The following is a 20,999-nucleotide window of genomic DNA, read 5'->3' as shown; positions in this document are numbered from 1 at the left end:
ATTCCGACTGAAAACCCCCAGCGTTCCACCATCACTCACACCCCCCGAGCCCCGTCCGGGCCGGCGGCGCCTCTCTCCATGGGCCTCGCGGCCCGCCCCCCCCGGGGCGGCCCCATCGCCCAGGCGCCGGGCGTGACGTCACCGCTCGCCCCCGGCGGCGGCGGCGGGGAGGGGCGGAGACTCCCGCGGGGCAATGAAAGAAGCACGGCCCGAAGCCGGAAGGGAGCGAGCACCCCGTCGACCCACGCGCCGGAAGCGCCACGGTTTTTCCTTCCCCGCGCGCCGGAAGCGCCACGGTTTTTCCTTCCCCGCAGCCCCCGTAACCGGAAGCCCCCGTGCACCGCCCGGTTCTTCTTCTTCTTCCTTCTCCTCGGTCGGCGGGTCGGTGTCGGCGGGCCCCGCGGGGTGGGTGAGCAACCGCCGCGGCCGGTGGAGGTAGGGGGGTGATGGCGGCAGCCGCCTGTGCTCCGGTCCCTTCCCGCGGTGTCCCGGCGGGCCTCGGCGGCCTCGGAGGCCTCCTCCGGCCAGGCGGGCCGGGCCGCGTCCCGTCCCGGGGGCTCTGCGCCCCCCGGAACTCGTAGGAGCTGGTGGGGGGAGGGGGGTAACAGTCAGGAACACAGAGGAGGCCTGGTAGAAGTAAATAACGCTGCCTTTCCGCCGTTCCCGGTCTCGCATGTCCCTTTCTCCAATTGTGGAAGTTTATGGGATCTGTGGGGGCTTTTTCTTTGTGTGGAGGCACGTGCAATGATTCTGGGCTACTGAAAATGTAAATGGCAATCAACGGGAATGTAAGTTCATGAACGCTGCCAGGCCAAATATAAGTGAAGACAAGGTAATGTTGGGGTGGAAGGTGGGATTAGGAGCGCTAGAATAAGATGAGGAGAAAAAAAGTTGTATTTCTGTAGAAATCTTCAAAGGGGACAGGCCTTTCTGGGCATTGGAACAGACTTCAGACGAAATAGACACTCTAATTACTGTCAATTAGTGCACTTCAACTAGGCAGCAACATTTTCTCCTCCATGTTTTAGGGAGTGTCTCTTTACCAGCAGCACACCCACATATCATGCCACATCACATCTCATCTCAGTTAATCCCTTCTTCTTTAATACTGGTGTGGAGTTTGTAAACACAGCAAATCCTGTCGTCAGTTTGTAGGTGGCTGTGTTGGTCCTGTCTCTGTAGGAGACTAAGCAAAACCAAAGTGTGCTGCAGGAAAAGCGATGTAATGCAGAGAATGCTTAAGGTTTTGGCCTGAAATGTATACACGTTAAACCCTTGGGCTAAAAGTCATTCAGAACCATATTTTTGTTTCTTTAAAGATGATCTCATATTACAAAAGAATTTGGGGTTTGATAACGTCCCTACAAATTGTTTTCTCAACAGTTTCCATATGCATGGATATCACCTGAATTGTCTCACAAGGGCTTAAATTGTGTGTGAATTTAGCCTAAACATGAGTGGCTCCAAACCCGATATTCTGTGGGCCCCGCACCACGTTGACAGATTTGTTGTCTGCGATTCGGAATTGAGCCTTTATCACATTGACTCTGCTGTAAGTTCAGAACTCAAGGCGGGGTCCTTGCGGTTATCAGAAGAAACTACAGCTACGCTATTGTCAATAAATTCAGATACGCCGTATATGAAATGTGTGGCGTGGTATCCAAAGTACGATCCTGAATGTCTCCTTGCTGTCGGACAGGCCAATGGTCGAGTGGTACTTACTAGCCTTGGTCAAGATCACAACTCAAAATCTAAAGATTTGATAGGCAAAGAGTTTGTTCCCAAACACGCGCGGCAATGCAATACCCTCGCGTGGAACCCACTAGATAGCAATTGGCTCGCTGCCGGGTTAGATAAACATCGGGCTGACTTTTCGGTGTTGATCTGGGATATCAGTAGCAAATATGCCCCAGAGACTGCAGTTGCCACAGAGAAAGTAAGACTTTCAGCAGGAGATCCAGAAGCGGGACTGGTAGTAACGAAGCCACTGTATGAATTAGGACAGAACGATGCTTGTCTCTCTCTCTGTTGGCTTCCACGGGATCAGAAGCTTCTTTTAGCTGGAATGCATCGAAATCTGGCTATCTTTGATCTGAGGAACACAAGCCAAAAAATATTTGTAAACACCAAGGCTGTCCAAGGAGTGACTGTTGATCCCTATTTCCACGACCGTGTAGCTTCCTTCTATGAAGGTCAGGTTGCCATATGGGATTTAAGAAAATTTGAAAAGCCAGTTTTGACCTTGACAGAGCAACCAAAACCCTTAACAAAAGTCGCGTGGTGTCCAACAAGAACCGGACTGTTAGCTACTTTAACAAGGGATAGTAATATCATTAGACTGTATGACATGCAGCATACTCCTACCCCTATTGGAGATGAAACTGAGCCAACGATCATTGAAAGAAGTGTCCAGCCGTGTGAAAACTACATTGCTTCATTTGCCTGGCATCCCACAAGTCAAAATCGAATGGTAGTAGTGACTCCCAACAGGACTATGTCTGACTTCACAGTTTTTGAAAGAATTTCTCTTGCATGGAGTCCAGTGACATCCTTGATGTGGGCTTGTGGACGACATTTATATGAGTGTACAGAAGAAGGAAAAGCTAGTTCCTTGGAAAAAGACATAGCAACCAAAATGCGGCTTAGAGCTTTGTCAAGGTATGGTCTTGATACTGAACAAGTTTGGAGAAATCACCTCCTAGCTGGAAATGAAGATCCTCAACTGAAATCGCTTTGGTACACTCTGCATTATATCCTTTATATTACTGTAGTTTGTATCCTAAAGTAGTAATGTACCTTTATATGTAAACCAGTTATATGAAATGCATGAAAGTCTTTAAATATAATGCAACATCCTGTAAATATTTTGCACACGTTAATAGGATATGACTTTTAAATTTAAAAAAAAAAAAAAAGTTTTTCAAACACTTGGGAAAAATTAAGCTTCCTATACATGAAAATACTTATGAAGCAGTATACTGAAGATATGGATCAAAAACTTACAGGAAACAAAGGTCCCTTAGTTTATGCTGGCATTAAATCAATTGTGAAGTCATCTTTGGGTAAGAATGTTCCAACTTTGATAAGTTCTATTGTAGTGTGTTTACAGAATGATGCGCTCATGGGTTTGTCTTTAAAAATTATTGAAAGAGGCTATTGAAAAATACAGAAACAAAGTATTTGTTTGTGTTTTAATATATGTAAGTTAATAGTTTATATTACAGTAATTTCCAGAATTTTCAGTGTTCTTGGGAAGTCAGTAATCATAAAAACAAAATATCCTCAGATACCGTGAGATATCCTCACTATTTCAAACATCTGGATTTTGACTATGGTGCTGAAAATTCTCGCTCCCCACATAACTTTTATATTTTTTTGAAGTCCCACATATGGGTGTAGTTCTAGGAAGCTGACTTTACTGTAGTAAATGTACCAAGTACATTTATATAACTATGTTTAAATTAGCTGCCTTGTTCTGAAGTGGTAATCACCCTGGTGCATCTCATTATGCCTCTCATGCTCAGTAAGGTTTTTATTATTATAGTCTGTTATTTGAATCTTTCCTTCTTTATTCATTATGCGTCTTATTAATATTTATACTTCTTGGAGCAAAAAGTAACTCCTCAGTGGTGGGAAAGCTTCTAGCACGTTGATGCTTGCTAAGAAGAAAAAAACTGGTAGAGCAGGTCCTTGACTGTGTATTATGCCTTTTCAGTGCATAAGGATGCATTGATCGATCAATCCTGTCAACTGTAACAAGAACCTCCAAAATCTGAGGAGGTGAAGGAAAGAAAAAAGACTTAGTGGGGAATATGTGTCAAGTTTAGATGCATGATTTTGAGCAGATCAAAATGATTTTGTGTACGTTGCTCCTTACAATGGAGTTTTTAGCGATGTTGATTAAAAGCACCAAAATACGATACTCAGCTTTTGTACTCTGCTTTATGATTGAAATCCAAGCATTGTGATTCCAATTCAGATTGTGATTTAAGCATAATTTAACTTATTCACCATTTCTAGGAACAACAGAGAACCTCAGGCACAGCAGGAGTGGATCGGATAGACAGGCAGATATTATTCAGTATCTGAGTGAGGAGAGATCCTTGGCTTTGCAGCTCTGTGGGTGGATAAAGAAGGGAACTGACTTAGACGTGGAACCTTTTTTAAATTCATTGGAACAGGAAGGAGACTGGGAGCGAGCTGCTGCTGTAGCACTTTTCAACTTGGACATACGGCGAGCAATACAAATTCTAAATAAAGGGGCTTCCTCGGGAAAAGGTGCGTATTGTTTTTAGTATCTTTTATTTTGGTGTTACATCACCTTAGTAGATTTTTCAAATGTAAACAGAATTATGGAAGATAGTCTGGGAAAGATGCCTGTTGTCATATAAAATAGTTACGTGAAATGGTTGTACCTGGAGCCTGGGAATCTGACAAAGCCTGATCTTTCACTCCTCAGACTATCATGTGCCTTACTGTCTGGTTAAAGTAGATTGTACGTTTCAGAATTTCCTGTTGATAGATACCACAGAAAGTGTTACACTCGGAACTGGTGGGATTCTTCTATTTTAATGGCATCGTGTCTTGGCTTAGATGTCACGTTTATCTGCTTCCATTGGGCTGTACGCAGGTTTCCACCAGTGCAATGGCTGTGGAATAACTGAAATGTAATATTCAGGGTCTGCAGAAAACATTTGTTCTGGAGTAATATTTGGTAAGAGTTGTAGTGTATGAGGGAAAAGTTAAAGATACTGGAGCCAGGAGATGGAGGTATTTTTTTTCTGTTTTCTTGCCAGTATTCCTCCTACAACTCCGATTTGCATCTGCGTTCTCATATCAAATTTAAAAGACAGTCTTGCCACTAAAGTGGGCATGGAGCTGTTAAGGTTCTTTTATACTTAATATTGCCCCTGTTTGGTGGGGGGAAGTGTGTGTGTGCTTTCCATGGGGAAGGTTCAGAGCGGTGACACGCTATCTTCAAATTCAAAAAAATGAAATTGAACTTTCTGACAGAAAGAATATTTAGATGAAATAGATTTAATGTTTTTAGGAAACTTGGAAACTTGAAGCTGCTGTATGCAGTTGTCATCCTCCAGCTAGGTCTGTTAAGTGATGGCTATATATACAATCCTATCTTTTCATTTCTTGTGGATATGAATTATGGTAATTACAATCTTTTATGATAGTGATAGGAGTACCTTTAGCACTTCAAAACTATTTCAAAATACCAGAACCAGTGTGATGTTGCTTAAAGCTGTTGACTTACCTAAACAGAGGTATTTAAAGCAGAAGTTAAAAAATGCCTGTGTACACACATTTATTTTAGCTAGTGTTAATTCTCCTGCATTGTCTTGCATCCTGACAAAATGTTCTGTTTCAAACTGATGCTTTCAATTATAGTTTTAATAGGATTTTTTTAAGTCCTTAACTCGAATATTATTTCACTGTTTGTTTTTAATAAATCAGGTGATCTGAACCTTAATGTAGTTGCGATGGCTCTATCAGGCTACACAGATGAGAAGAACTCACTTTGGAGAGAAATGTGCAGTACTCTAAGACTGCAATTGAACAATCCATACTTGTGTGCTATGTTTGCTTTCCTGACAAGTGAGTCTGGTTCATATGATGGTGTTTTGGTGAGTAAATTTCTCTTACGTTAAAATTCCTTTAAGTAATAGGTGCATATATACACACATATATATACGTAGGGGAAATGCTATATACTCCATCAATGAATCAGATTAGAATGTATTATTTTCTTCTGATGCTGGCAGATAACATTTTTTTTTTCTGCTAAACAGACATCTTGCATTAGTGAATAAAACATGCATAAGCAGCCAAAATATCCAGTATAGTTCACACATTTTTAGAGGATTTTTTTAGCATGGAGTTATTAAACCACTAGAAATACATTATCAAAATAATTTAAGCAGGGCGGGGGAAAAAAGGGGAGAGGGACGTTAATAATAGAAATGCACAAAACAGAGTAAGTGCAGGGGAGTTTGCAGAGTTTTCATCAAGCTACATTTGCATTAAATTGTATTTTATTTTTCCTTGTTTACTTGTTAAAATAATTTCACTGTGTTGAAACAGTAAACCAAATAGTTTCACATCCTCTGAAATTGGTACAAAATTGCCTTGTGAAGAGCAAACTAAATGGTTAATTATGAGATACTTCAAGGATACTTGATCCTTGTCTAGAAAACAACAGAAGTATTTGATTCAGTAGGAATTATTTAGCCCAAGGGAGGACTCCTGTAATGTAACAGGATAATTGGCCTAAACCTGTTGAAAACAAAGTTGTCATAATATGATGCTTTTAGAGTATTAAAAAAAAATAAGAATCCCAGAGGAGAGAAACCTGAGTCTTTTTTTCCCTCTTCAAGAGACAGTGTTCTTGTTCTCTGGATGTTAGGTAATAATTTTATAATTGTTTTTTATTGATGAATTGGAAACTGACAGATCATAAAGTCTTTTATTTTTTATTTTAATTTTCACTTCAGTGAGACATGTTGAAGTTTGCGTGAAAAAGTTTTGCCAAGCACATGTCCTTGTTTTGTCAGTGTCAATCACTGTTTCTATTCTGTGAATATCAGAAGGGAAGAATATGGGCACAGCTAAGTACCAGAATTAATCTACTCAAGGATTTTTTTTTCTTCAGTGTCGGATCTAGTAAAAGGATTAAAAAGCAGAAAGTAAATAGTATTGTATTGCTGCACCTTGAGTGCCAGTATACTTGTGAGAAATGCATGCTCTGGGTATTAGGAATTAATTTTTTGAGGGGGTTGTTTATTTTGTTTATTAACTTTTAGTTGTAATTTTAGCAAGGAATTGAGTGGTTAGGCTAGTTATTTTGTACATATAGTAAATGAAGGTCTGTTTGGTTTTCTTCCCCCTGTGACTTGGTGAGACTCTTGGCTATATGTACTAGAAACACTAAGCCCAGCTCTACATGCCTTGCAAAGCTTCTTTTTCTAGAGTTTCATAAACCAGGTAGGATGTGTTGTACCAGGCTTTCCTGCCATTTGAGTAGATTGTTCCAGGAGCCACAGTCTTGCTCTCATAACCGTATCTGAGCATAAACATTTAATCTGATATGTAGCGTTAGCTTTCTTCAGATGTGATGTTGTCTTTGTACATAATCAATTTCATAGTATTAGTTATACAATAGTGTAAACGTTCTGACTTTTACAAACAATGTATTGAAAAAGCGGAAACTTGCATGTGATGGTAATATTCCCATTTTTCTTTCCAAAGTACGAAAATAATGTAGCTGTACGAGACAGAGTGGCATTTGCTTGCAAGTTCCTCAATGATGCTCAGGTAAGTTTGTGGTTGCATATTTGAGCAAACCGTTAAGCTGGACTTCATTTAGAGATGGAAGAAAGTCTGGGGTGGAGGGGTGAACAGCGCAAGCAGTGAGTCATGAGTGATTTGTTTTTTCTGATCACAGTAGGATATAATGTAGTATGATACAATCTGGTCTTCAGTGTGTACCTGAAGCTTGATTTTTGTTTATTTTTCTTGTTTGGCTGTTTTTTTAATTAGGATTCATGACATGCTAGTTTGTTAAATGCTATTGCATTACCTGTATATCTCTCTTACTTTGTACTTATTCAGTATTTTTTCCCAGATATTTATGTTCTCTTGAATTAAGACTTGGTTTTACAGCAGGAATGTTTTATTTTAAATTCACTGAAGTATTTAAAGAGTATATAACCTTCCTCTTTGCACGTCCTATCCGTAGCCCTAAACTTTGTTGATAAATACTTGAGTTCTTGCAATATAGTGGATATAGCCATATAACTTTTTCTGCATAACATCCAGCAAGCGGCATATTCTGTTAGCAGCAGACACTCTTAAAGAAAGCTATTCAAATCATTAAAAGTTTTGTCATACACCAACATAAATGAGTTAGGAAGGGATGACCAGATGGCAAAAGTTAAGTAATTTTTTTTTTTTTTTTTTTTTTTTTTTTTTTTTACAGCTGAACAGGTTTATTGAAAAGCTGACGAATGAAATGAAAGATGCTGGGAATTTGGAGGGAATACTGTTAACAGGGCTGACGAAAGATGGAGTTGACTTGATGGAAAGTTATGTTGACAGAACTGGGGATGTTCAGACAGCAAGCTATTGCATGCTACAGGTTAGTGTTTCACTCAAAAATAAATCTTTATAGAAGAGAATTAAACAGTTTCTTTACCAGTATAGTACTGGATCTTGTGAACTAAAAAGTATTTTCTATAATAAATTGGGACAATATGTATCATGCCTGTTTTGCGGAATCATCTGAAACAGTCAGCATTAATTGCAAACATGTATCTTCAGTCTCTCTGGTTGAGATAGCTTGAGGAGATGGTAGGGGAGAGAGGCAAAAAGAAAACATAGTCCTTTTCACTAGCTGAACTGGGAATACCTATTTCCCCTGCTTATTGCTGGTGTGTTTCCTGACAGGTTCATTATAATTTTTGCTTCCACAATTTTGAGAGAGAACTGAGGTGAGGTTTTTTTTGTTTGTCTGTAGGCATGGGGTTTGTGGTTTTTCTTTTATGATGGACTTGTGTTGGCCCTTACGTAGTTGCAGCTATTGCCAGCACTGTGTTTAACTGCATGTGTAATCATAACAATGATATAGACTGTGATATGTGACAGAATTTTATAATCCTCATATGACAGACACAAGTTTTTAGGAGAATATGGCAGCACGAGTATTTTCAGCTGGAGAGGCAGACTGAAGAAAATTTTATATCAAACTCACGTTACAGTTTAACAGAAAATTAATCTTTCTCTAGACAAATTACACTGTATTATTTCTCATATCTTGTAATATGCTTTGTAAAGCCTTTTGAAAAAGGTGAATAATATGTATTGTGTGTCTTCAATGTGAGTCTGACATTTTTACCTGACTGCTTTAGGGTTCTCCATCAGATGTACTTAAGGATGAGCGGGTTCAGTACTGGATCGAGAACTACAGGAATCTTTTAGATGCTTGGAGATTCTGGCATAAACGTGCAGAATTCGATATCCATAGGAGTAAGCTGGATCCCAGTTCAAAACCTTTAGCCCAGGTAAATGAATTCTTGTATGAAGTATGACCAGTCCAGAAAGGAAAGTGATGTGGTGCTTCTGCAGAAAAAAGTTGCTGGCCACACCTTGGCTTTTATGAGGTTTCATGTGCAAAAGAAAGATTTCAACTAAGGCTGCCCTAAAAAAGTAGCTGTGTTTTTTTCAAAATATTTTTTTAGGAAGGACTTGATAACTGTTTTGATAGAGAGTAAAGTACAAAAATATGGTAAACAAATCTACATTTCTTCATATCTAATCTAGGAAATTAGTTCCCTACCATTTTATTTGTCTTCCTTTTCTTTTTTCTTTTCTTAACCTGTTATTTGAAAGAAAAAGGCTTGTCTTTCAGAAACTGTAATTTTTCAACACTTTTTCTGGGGAAAATTTTTTCCTCCCATGTTGAAAAACAGTCAGAGATGTATCATCCAGCTGAATTCAGCATCAGTGTGAGGATGATGCTGAAACCAAGGAATTGAACCAAGAACTAGTTCAAATTGGCTCTGTTTTAATTGAAGCGAACCTCAAAGCTGTTTTGAAGCCCTTGAACTTTAAACTAAAAATGAACAGGAGCAACCTTCATTATCAGTTCTGAACATAAGCTAAAGCAAAAACTAACGCCCTGTCCAAATGCTATCTATTTAACATCTGGTAGCATTTTTAGCTAACTTGGTCTTACCACAGCACCTTCCACTCTCTAGTGTCTGCTAAGTATGTGAATTATGAGCCTTAGGGCCCAGGGGTTTCTAAGGATAGCTATTTTTGAATTCATGTATCCGTCACGGGTGTTCAAGGAGAGCTGCATCCGTACTGCTTTAAGTGGGAGGGAGTTGAGTTTACTGCTCGTTCCTTATATATCAACGTAAATAGCCCTGAAAGAGTTTAACATATGTGCTCCTTGGTATCACGTCATAACTTGTGGCATAAGGTATGCAGATAAAGATTATTAGGAAGATCCTCATGGTGGGGACTCCAGAATGGGTCACCTGACTATAAGGAGGGAGAGACCAGATTTGATTATACAGTATGTAGAGTAAACTTAATTTCTTTCATTACTGCAGATATATAATTTTATTATCTTAAATAATAGCTTTCCAAGTTTTAGCAATTATGCATGTTTTTATGTGCTTTTGAGGTAAGTGAGCATCATTAAGGACTACTTCTCAGGACTGTGTGCCACATCCATAAGCCAAAGTGCTGTTAGGAACTCCTTCACAAGTAGCCTTGGCTTTCCAGGGCACTCTCTGGAATATCTGGTAAATTCTAGTTTGAACAAATTCACTTACTGGTGTAGCAAAAGTGGAGCCAAACACAAAAATTAATGGGCTTTTGTTTTCCTTAGGTGTTTGTGAGTTGCAATTTCTGTGGAAAATCAATATCCTACAGCTGTTCAGCTATTCCTCATCAGGGGCGAGGTTTTAGCCAGTACGGCGTTAGCGGTTCACCAACTAAGTCAAAAGTTACAAGCTGTCCTGGTTGCCGTAAACCCCTTCCTCGCTGTGCACTTTGCTTGATAAATATGGGAACACCAGTTTCCAGCTGCCCAGGTATGACACAGTGGGTTTTAGTTATTCAGCTAGTGTACTAGTGAGAGGACTAATTAGTTCCTGTTGGACGATCTTCTGTTGCGCCTTTTTCCTTCTATTTGTACTCAGACTGTAAATATTCATACTCATCATTTTGAGGGAGGAAGACCATAATTGAAAACTTCTTTACATCCCATCTGATTTTATGATGAAACCTATGTCTCAGTTCTTTGGTGTCAGACAGTACACGTAGTTACTTGATTCCAACAGTGAGATTGTCAGTGAAATTCCATGGTTAGACAGGTGAAAAGATTCAAATATTGTGGTGGTCAATATTGTGAGCTTTAAAACTGTAAGAAATGGGAAGTGTGTTTGCTTGAGATGAACTGTAGGGATGCTACAGAAATCTTGGAATGTAAATTAATTGATTTTTAGCTGGAAGAGGAAGAGAATAAATTTAATGTGGTATACTTTCTGTCACTAAGTATGAAAGAGTGTATGGGTCATGCTATCACAGCTAAGAAATATTATGACTAGAATCTTTTGGTTCTAAATGTCTTGGGCTCAGCATTATACAAGCTCTAAATGAAACTGATTTTGCCCATATTTTTAAGTCAGTCTTGTTATAGAGCCATGCGCAGCTGCACAGTTGTCATCTATTTATATCTCTGTTCTCGTACTTTCACTGATCTGTTATGACTTCTTTATTGTAATTGTTCCAATTCATAGCTTTGATTTTTGTTGCTTTATATATATATATATAATTTCTTTATATTTCTTTTTAAAGCAGAACATTTCATGTGCAGTAGAACAAGCCCATAATTCACTAGAACGTAAATCAATCACTGAAACATAAATCACTGTTGAAAGAGATTCTGTCTGAAAAATTTATTTAATAGGCAAGTTTAACATGTCCCTGAGATGTGAAACAGCTCAGCAATACAATTCTTGTTTTGGCTTTCCACCAGTTCTTTTAATAATTTTCCTGGCTTCTCTTTTAAAATCAGGCCGCTTTTTCACATAATGTTCCTAACTTCAAATTTATTCTAATACTGTTACTGGGACTGAAATATAAATGAAGCATAATGACTTACAAGCATATTTGTGGGGGTGGGTTTGCCTCTGCACAGGAGGATCCAAGTCAGATGAAAAAGTGGATCTTAGCAAAGACAAGAAGTTAGCCCAGTTCAACAACTGGTTTACTTGGTGTCACAACTGTAGGCATGGTGGGCATGCTGGGCACATGCTTAGCTGGTTCCGGTAAGTTGATGTTAAAACCTTTCTTATTTCATGTGCGTATGCTGCACTGAGTAAGACTGGTCTGCTTTGCTGTATCTATCATAATGTTTTGTTGGTTTAGAACATGTGCAAAACTTTACTATGATGCTGAGTTTTTCTGAGATACTATGTCCCTGCACATACTTACATTTATAGATTACAAAAATCTCACTAGTTTTATTTTACCTGTTCTTTTCTCTTTTTCTGCTATTGCTGTCTAGGGACCATACTGAGTGCCCGGTTTCTGCCTGCTCTTGTAAGTGTATGCAGCTGGATACAACAGGGAATCTCATTCCAGCAGAGACTGTCCAGGCATAAATATCATTTGAAAACGCAGGGGTCTCTAATGGATGTCCATCGTAGTCGAAGCATATGTTTTAGACAAAGGTCATTTGTGACTTACTGACTGTGAAAAAATAAATTGCTATCAGATTAGTAAAATGATGCGTGTATGACTGTGCTTGGTAGAAACTGGTATTCCTGAAATGAGCCTCTGGGTTTAGCATGCGGTCCTTGTTCAGAGGATTGAAGCAGTTACGTTCAAAAGCGCTCCTCGAACTGTGGACTCTTTGGATTTGCTTTTAATAAAGTTTTCAGGGTAATGCTGATCAGCCCTTTTGTTTTCCAAAGAAAGCAGTGTTTATATGCTGTGAAAGTGGGCCTTCTAAATAAAGACCTGAAAAGTGTTCTTCAGAAGATCGCAAAGTGATGCTGGGGGTTCCTTTGTTCATTGTTTGATCACACTTTCTTGTATGGAAATGATCATTTCCTTCTAACTTCATTCAAAGTGCCACTGTTAATTGTATTCTAAAGATTTTTATTTTAAAGAAAAACCCATTTCTTTCTATTGCCAGGTTTTGTTAATAGTAAAGCAATACCTTGGCAATTCAAAGTCTTATTTAATTTACCTACATACCTAGCTGATGTGAATTTTAATGCTAAAGAATTTCGGAGCTTTGTCTCCTAGCGGTGTCTATATCCTAGAGAAGATTTCACCTGAAAAGTGCAGGTAAACTATAGGACGTTTCATTTGATTGGTTAATTTGTAACATAGTACTGTGAAGATCTGAAATCTCAAGGACTTGGAGGCTTGTAAATATTTAAGTTTTAAACTACATGCCGAGTTTTGAGTACAAAAATATTTAAAGACTTCTGGATAATCAGCATTTCCCTGTACTTCTGAAATATGCTGGGAGGTGCGAAACCAGCCCATATAAATCCTGCTTCTGGTCATTCGCGGACGCCAGCCTTCTCCCAGGAGGCTGCACAATGTTAGGTCATTGACCACAAGTAGTTCTAGATATGTTACCAGCTGGAATTAAGATTATTTATTAATTTGAGAGAGAGTCAATGATACTTTGTTAATACTGTGCCTAGGACCTAATCGGTATTGTTGTCCTTGATTTTGTAGGCAACAAAATTCACACAAATTAGGGGGAAAAAACCGAACCTGTTTTAAGGTATGTGATAATAACATCAGTTTACTTGGTGTGTGTTTATTTACTAGTAGAAACAGTCTATAAGTTACTTAACACTTGCGTGCTATGAAATACTAAATGGAATGCTAGCAATAAACTGGTACCATATTGCCACGACTGTGAAAATTGGTGTTTTAAAAGAGAATATATTGTAATACACCACTAGTTCTGAGTGTTCCAGTGTAGTTGCAACAAGATAGAATGTGGAAGTATTTTCTGTAGCTGTACATGATTGCATTCAGGACTTTCACTTATATTTTCTCATTTAACATTTACATTATAAAACATCTGCTGCGTTGATTTTCATCTAAAATTCTTGCCTAATCGACAAAGATCTTTAAGTTAAAAATCTACGAGGTACTTGTTATTTGTAGGCATGGGAGAGCAGTTACTTTTTTTTTTCTTGTTAGAATATTTATTTCTCTTTCTAGTATTTTTGCACACTTTATGTTGCTGTTGAAGAGCTCTTCAAAATTTATAAACTGGGGTTTAATGTATGATACTCTATTTATATAAATACAGGCAATAAAACTTGCTTTATGGAAATGAGGATTTTTAAGTGTCAAGGATGTGTTTTTATTCCTCTGTAGTAACAATGTTTAGTAAATTTCCTGATAAATTCCATGTTCAGGTGAATGCAACTACTAACTTACAATGTCTCATTTTCTTATGTAAAGAAATCTCATTTATAATGTTTTTGACTTGACTATACCTGTTTGTGTCAAATTCAAATTCTAGATGCTTACTTTGATACTCAGCATGTCTTTGAAATGTTTTGGATTATAAATGTGTGTGTATTCTGGCACAGTATAGCTACCAGTTTTGGCTGTTGCGATTGCTAATCAAACTTTCAGGCCAGTAATTACACCATTTGCAAAATTTACAAAGTAAGAGATGTATGTTTTTTAATGATCAGATTTTTTCCTTGTTTTGCTTTTAAATTAATAAAGCTGTGATTCTGGGGGTGATTTGTTCTCTTCTAACAAAAAGTATAGCTACAGACACTTTATTAGCTGCAGTTACTTTTACTGTTTTCTGCTATCTTCTCGACTCTGATAGAGTTAACTAGATGAAGATGGCCTTACATGCTAAAACGTTTTGACCCTATGGTCAGCGTGGTTCATGCTGATTATATTTTCATTATTATCACTTCATTATTTTCGTTTCATTATATGCTCCAGCCTTGCCTCCCTTCCCTGATTAAGCGCAAGCCCTTTCTTACCATATGCACAGGCTGCTTGCTCCATGCCCAAGCAAGGACAGCAGAGCAGTTCTGGTGATGGTGACCAGGCTCAGCCAGAGAAGTCTGTTGTGACACACCTGACAAGGCTTCTCCCCGCTTCCCACTGCAGCCCTAGGTTCCTGCATGGTGCTTCACTTCACTCTCCATTGCCTCTATTTCCTAATTTTTATTTGCAGTTTAGCCTGCTGGACAGCTAAAACAGACTGATGGTTTAAGAACCATTTTTTAAAACATAGCTCTCCAAAACTATTTAATGAAGACTGGACCACCTAGCAGCCCCTTCAACAAGGCAGGCAGCTTTAAGCTGCCTCTCCTTTTTGAAGCACTTAGTAACCAGCTTCTGCTAAAGCCTAACCTCCACTGCAGCCAAGGGAGCCTAGTTTGGGACCTGCTCAATCTCCTCTCCACCTTTCCAACAGCTATCTTGCCCAGTCTGTGCTTCCCTGTATCTCTGGCAGATGCCTCTTCTATACCAGTTTAATTTTTTCCAGTTATCCTTACTTGGCAGGATGCCCCATCTAAGTATAACAGATGTTACAGGAGGAGAAGGCAACATGATGGTGTCCCCGCATGCTGATGTTAGGAAGAGTGCTCCAAATGTTCCCTTAGCAAGGGCAAGGAAAAAGAGGCCAGGTGCCAGAAGTCAGTCACAAGCATAGTGGGAGCAGCAGGCTTGCTGTACTGCTCCACGTGACAGGAACCTCTCCCAGTCAGGCACAATTGCATCATTCACTTCATACCCCACTTTCCCTCCTTTATCACCCTCATGTCCTCCCAAAGCAGCGACCAGCTCCTATTCATACCTCCAGTTACTGGCCCTGGTTTTGGTGGCCCCTCTTTGGAGTTTATGATATGGTTGCCGTGGTGACTGTCCTTTGGTCAAAGACCCACAAAGCCACTTTTTCCTGTTTTATTCTCTACAAGGTCTAGCAGTTTCTCATACCTTCATCTGTTAGCGCAGTCCTGAGAATCAGCAGCCCCTTGGTTATTCCTTTCCCTTGGGTATCTGGAATGGCTGGCAGTTTCCCACATTGCTATCCTGGTAAATGCATATATGACCTGAGCATTGCTTTAATCTCAAGAATAGTTTTACAGTTCCTTGCATTGCTGTCTTGTTAGTATAGCCATATAGCCAGGGCAGGCCATTTACTCACAAACCTTGATACAGTCTAGAGGAGCAGATGAATGACAAGCACATAACAGAAACTTTTAGTTGTATACCACTTGCCTAGCCTTGTATCATCACTGCAGGACTGGGTGAACAAGAGGAGTCTTCCTTAAAAAAGGGAAACTGTAGCATTTACCACTCAGATGCATGCAAATATTTACACCCAAGACCACATATCCAAGGATGTCTCTAAATGGGGGTAAAGTGCTATAGCCATCTAGTGGCAGACTATTTTATTAGGCCTGGGTAGTCTTGGTAACCGAGAACTATTCGCACGTTAACATTTTACATAATGTGTATACATGCACAAAATACCAATTTTCCAAAGTGCAATGATACAAAAGGCTGTTAAATGCTGGGAAAACAAGCATGCTGTTATTAACAGTGTCATGTTAAGCACTAGAATATACCAGTGACAGCACTACAGGACGAAGCATAGCATGCCACATTGACCTCATGTTCTTGTTTGCTGTATGAGAGTGACTCTCATACTTCAGAAGTCCTCCTCCTTCCCAGTGACAATATCTGTGTCACTGTGTCTTCTAAGTAGAGGGGAAAAAAAAAATAAAAAAAAAAAAAATCACTGTTAACTTGATCGTCTGGTCACTTTGTAGTAACTTTGATAAATCTGAAGTCTTCAAAAACAAAGAAATTCCTTGACTGAAAATGGAGGTGTACATAAATAAGCACAAAGCTAGCAATCTTAATAAGGCACCAAATCTAGCTACTAAACCTGAAACCTGTTTGTATGAAACATGTATGTAAAAAAGATTTTTAAAGCTTTGAAATATTTATTAATTCACAAAGAATATTTTCAAGGTAACATAATCAAAGTGAAATCTAACTTAAGAGATATAAGAATTCTGCAAAGTGCTGTAAGTAGCCTGGACGATAACAAAATTGAGAATCGTGTGGAAGTTTATACAGTTAAAGTCATCCCGGTATGCTGGCTGTATCCTGGTACTCCTGCTTAGGCTCCCACCAAGAATGAAGGTTGTGGTGGGAACTCAACAGTGGCTGAAATCCCCGAGCCTAACTAGACATCCTCCAACTGTTTAATATCAGTGCAAAAAGCAAGTACCTTGTACTCCACTTTAACAAAGTTAAATCACCTGTATCTGGTAAAGCAGAACAGGAGTCACCATATACCACCATAGAAAACAGCACTCTAACATATCATACCGACACAAACAGTTAAATGTAGTCAGATATTTTTTTATTGGAGAAGAGACCATTTTCAAGATGCAAAATACCCTCCCCACATTCAATAAATTTGTATCAAAGCAAATGAAATTTAAAAATATTTACATTAAAACCCCACCAAATGGCTTCAGTATTAATTTCCTGTGAAGTATCCTAGAACCTCTACCAAAATCAACAAAAAGATACCTCCAAAACTTCAATTTCTAGCAAGTCCAATCCTGTAACGGAACAGGTCCTCATGGATGCAAAAGGGTTACATACATACAGTGAGATACCCACAGAAGTGTTCTCCTTGCTGTGTAAATTAATTTTCAAAGAAAACATTCTTCATCAGACACATAACAGCATCTTTTCAGTATATTTGTTGGAAATAAATGCAACTCTTAACATCCTGTCAGGCAAGAAAGCTACGGTACTGTTGATCCCTCTGAAGCTCTAAACATATGCTAAGAAAAATCAGTTGTTCCTCCCAGTACCAAACGGGAAGTACTCAGGGAATTCATGAATAATTTTTAGTGCTTCATTGTAGATTTCCAGATCTGAAACAGGGCAAAGAAAATGGTTATGATGCATAAGTTAAATTCCCCACAAGCAAGTGACAGCATTAAAGCACTGCTTATTTTAAAGCAGTATAGCTGAGTGTTCCCAGTCCCTCTCATTCTCCCCAGTTTTCCCAAGGCAGCTGTGCTCCCATTACTTGCTTTCTGGAGCATTATTTTTAGTCACACAAGGTCCAGTGCAAGGCAAGAACCACACGGTCAGGAGTGGGAGAATGACCAGATTGTGGCAATGATCTAGACTGGCTCCAGCTTCAAGTCAGTCCCTACAGTTTGACAGTAAACCAGTATATTTTGTACAGAATTTTTGCCATGACACTCTCTTTTTCTATGTTCTACTCCATATCTGGCAGCTTGAAGACCTTATCTGGCTCTCCCTTCTTACTTATCAAAGAAGAGTTCAGAACACAAAATGAATTTTTCATAATGTATATTCTTACTTACCAAATGGACTTTTATCTTCCCTGAACTGGACATATGACACACACATGATGGTTGCCTGGTTTGTTACTCTTCCCACTACTTCAATAACTCCCGAGATCTCTTCCTCTAGCTAGAAAACATACCAAAATTGAAATCGGTTTTACCAAATTAGCTGCTGTCTCTACTGCACGGCAATTGAGCTAGGAACTCTTCACAACTGAAGGTTAAGGTTTGTTCATGACAACAGATTTTGTTCCATGTCAAACAATACAGTACTACTGAAGATCCTCCCTCCCCAAAAAAAGCCACAAAAGCCTTGAGCCACTTACAGATTTACAGTTTTTGTAACCGGCAATTCAGTACCAACTCAATAAAATCAGGAAATTTTATTATAATTATATAAAACTCTGTCCTTTAATCACTGAACAGAGACTAATCTAGGACACAGAGGGCAGAAGAATCCAGATTTTAATGCACTGCATTCAAACCTGAGTTGATTACTGAACTCTGTAAGAGCAAAGGACTTTATCACACATGCCAGAGAGCAGTTCCAGTATTCCAGATTCAGGAGAAGAAATGATTTCTTAAGTAACCTGTCAGTAAGTGTTCAGAATACAAAGACATTGACAGTAACAAGCCTTTGGTTGAATTAAGAAAGAAACAAACAAACAAAAAAAGGCTAAATCTTACTCCAAAATCATACAGCTTGAATATGTTTTCTGTCTTTTTTAAGATACCCATTTTAAGACTGTGGTACTATTTCAGTACCGTTCTTCCAATATCTAACTCTAACTTTTCACTTCCTAGTAAGTTTCCTGGAATACGGCAATACATTCCCTCCCCATAATTTTCGGGTTCCCTGTTGAAAGAAGGAACTACACACACACAAAAGAATCTATTAAGGCGGGGGGAGAGTAGAAGGCATTTTGATTAGCAAATCCTGGAATTCCTCCATTTACATAAGGCAAACCAGAGAGATGAAGCCCACGTGCTGCTTCTGCCCACATCACTTCCTCCTCCCCTACACACTGATACAGCAGTGGAACACAGACTGTGAAGTGCCCAATATTGCAGCTACGCATTTATGAAATTCACCCATTTACTTCGTTATGGCAAGTTGTGGAATCATTGGTCAGATTCTGACATCTGAAGTCTTGACAACCCAAGGAGGAAACCTTTTCACAAGATCAAGAAAAGAGTTAAGAGAAATGCAGAACTTGTAGGAAAGACATTTTCTTGCAGTTTGAAAATGAAGTCAGCAAACTTCACATATACAAGACAAAACTCTTTGCCAGATCAAATGTCATTTTTCATCAACAAGGAGAGACTCCTGTCTTGAAAGTGCAATTATTCCACACAGAAATGGTGAGATTTTTCAGTGTTTAACAACTCATTCAGAGAAAAAGATGTAAAGACTACAGACATGCTCAGTTAATCTAGAGCATTTGCCATCACAACGAAAATAATTCTTTAATTACATTTGCTAGAGAAAAAAAAATAATACTTAAAGACAGAAGAGAATGCCAGGGTGTTATTCCTTTAGTGATACGTGATAACCCAGAAAGCAGTATTTTTGTGCAGTAGTTATAAACATAGCTTATACCCATTGTATTAATTACTTGATTTTTAAAATTTTTTTTAAGAAAGAATACTTCAAACTAACTGAAGCTTACTGGAATGCTATGGCAAGTGTTCTATGAGGATACAGACATGTCAACTCAAAAAACTTGAGAATACCATATTCTTGGGTTTTTTTGATTATCATCACAAAATATTCTGTTAGGCATATAAAGGCAATAAGAAAGAGGGAGGAAAAAGTGAAATTAAAATAAAGCTAATACCTGTAGTGGAACATATTACACTGTAAACAATGAATAGAGTGAGGCAAAGTAGCCAGACAGGGATGTGTCTGACAAGGAATGAGTTCTCTCTCTTAACATCAGCTGAAAATTGATGAAGACCAAAGCAGGTCATTAATACGAAGACTGCAAGTTAGCTGTAACTAGTTAAAAATTAATTAGTGAGAAGTTAGAATTAGTAAGATGCAGAGGCAATGAAACATAGGCAGAAAACGGAGAAATCATGGGCTATTTTATTTTCCTGACTAAAAATGTACTACATGCCAAGGCACGCACACGTTACAGAAGGCACAAAATCTCAGGAAAAGAAGAGATGTATTTTTTTCCTGACCAAAAACTCAATACGTGCAAGGCATGCACAGGTTTCAGGAGGGACGACACCTCTGGCATCCACAAGAGGCAACACCCAGTACTTCCAAAGCATTCCTTAACTTACAGGTTCGCTCAGCTCCACAGTCGTATGTTTTCCTTCTCCATCCGAAAGCACGAAAAGCTTCCCAGAAGGATGAATCTACAAAAGATGTTATGCCCGCGCGCTCAAAAGGCAGCCGTAAGCGGTTACGGGTTTCAGTGCCTCAACCAAAACCGCGCAACGGGCCTTTCTCAGAGAGAACCGACCGTTAACGGCCGCCTCCCCGCCTGACTGGAGCCGCCAGCCTCCCTCAGACCAGGGGGCAACGAGCCGCGCCAGGTAAGGCGACAGCCAACCCACACAGGTGTCCCCCCACCTCCCTACAGGGCCTCAGCAAGGCGACACAGAGCCACTCCCTCCCCCGAGGCCCCGCAGCGCGGCCCAAAGGGCGGCAGCGCCCCGCCGAGGAGATCCACGGACCTTCTCGACGCGGCCCACGAAGCAGACGGGCTGCCCGATGTGCTGCGCCAGGTGGCCGGTGGCGATGCGGCGCCGCGGCACCTCATACAGGTCGGCCATCTCGGGGCGATTTCCCGCCCTTCAGCGGAGGAAGGGGGGCGGGGAGGGGGGGGGGCGTTACCCTTGGCAACGGAAAGGCGGGGGGAGGGAAGGAAGTGTCGGGGCGGGATTTCCTCTTCGCCTGACGCGACCCGGAAGCGGCGGCGGCCGTCGGTAAGCGGCGGCGGCGGGTGGCCGGGTCCGTTTGTGACAGTGGAGCGGGTATCGCCGCGGCGGGGAGGCCGGCGGGGGGCTGAGCCTCCCCCTGAGGCTCAGTCCCCCGCCGGCCTC

General features: G+C 39.9%; 2 protein-coding genes across 4 annotated transcripts; one reads left to right on the top strand and one right to left on the bottom strand.

Annotated features, from left to right (window-relative positions):
- The first annotated feature begins 229 nt into the window (after nt 1-229).
- On the top strand, nt 230-14,308 carry MIOS (meiosis regulator for oocyte development). Of its 3 annotated transcripts, none has more exons than XM_054189372.1 (11): nt 230-405; nt 1,384-2,750; nt 2,964-3,062; nt 4,021-4,278; nt 5,467-5,636; nt 7,258-7,323; nt 7,988-8,146; nt 8,916-9,068; nt 10,406-10,610; nt 11,720-11,849; nt 12,089-14,308. In XM_054189372.1, exons 2-11 carry the CDS (start codon nt 1,454-1,456, stop codon nt 12,183-12,185), a joined length of 2,634 nt encoding a protein of 877 aa, XP_054045347.1. In that variant the 5' UTR covers nt 230-405; nt 1,384-1,453; the 3' UTR covers nt 12,186-14,308. The 3 variants fall into 3 exon arrangements, with proteins under 3 accessions (XP_054045347.1, XP_054045345.1, XP_054045346.1); XM_054189370.1 differs by having other exon boundaries at nt 230-435; XM_054189371.1 differs by lacking the exon at nt 230-405 and having other exon boundaries at nt 483-2,750.
- A 2,642-nt stretch (nt 14,309-16,950) lies between these two features.
- Nucleotides 16,951-20,789, bottom strand: RPA3 (replication protein A3). Its single transcript, XM_054189378.1, has 4 exons — nt 20,631-20,789; nt 20,235-20,309; nt 17,961-18,069; nt 16,951-17,498 (listed from the first exon to the last, which is right to left on the bottom strand). The coding sequence occupies exons 1-4, from the start codon at nt 20,727-20,729 to the stop codon at nt 17,416-17,418; spliced, it is 366 nt and encodes a 121-aa protein (XP_054045353.1). The 5' UTR covers nt 20,730-20,789; the 3' UTR covers nt 16,951-17,415.
- Between the last annotated feature and the right edge of the window lie 210 nt (nt 20,790-20,999).

Source organism: Rissa tridactyla, chromosome 2, assembly GCF_028500815.1.
Source record: "Rissa tridactyla isolate bRisTri1 chromosome 2, bRisTri1.patW.cur.20221130, whole genome shotgun sequence".
NCBI classification, from domain to species: domain Eukaryota; kingdom Metazoa; phylum Chordata; class Aves; order Charadriiformes; family Laridae; genus Rissa; species Rissa tridactyla.
This window is presented reverse-complemented; position numbering and strand designations above follow the sequence as displayed.

Coding starts and splice junctions, on each gene's coding strand:
- MIOS (XM_054189372.1), top strand. CDS start 1,454: ATGAGTGGCTCCAAACCCGATATTCTGTGGGCCCCGCACCACGTTGAC. Junction 2,751..2,963: donor GCTTTGGTACACTCTGCATT/ATATCCTTTATA, acceptor ACATGAAAATAC/TTATGAAGCAGTATACTGAA. Junction 9,069..10,405: donor GTTCAAAACCTTTAGCCCAG/GTAAATGAATTC, acceptor TGTTTTCCTTAG/GTGTTTGTGAGTTGCAATTT.
- RPA3 (XM_054189378.1), bottom strand. CDS start 20,729: ATGGCCGACCTGTATGAGGTGCCGCGGCGCCGCATCGCCACCGGCCAC. Junction 20,310..20,630: donor TCGTGGGCCGCGTCGAGAAG/GTCCGTGGATCT, acceptor CATCTTTTGTAG/ATTCATCCTTCTGGGAAGCT. Junction 17,499..17,960: donor GGAAGATAAAAGTCCATTTG/GTAAGTAAGAAT, acceptor GCCCTGTTTCAG/ATCTGGAAATCTACAATGAA.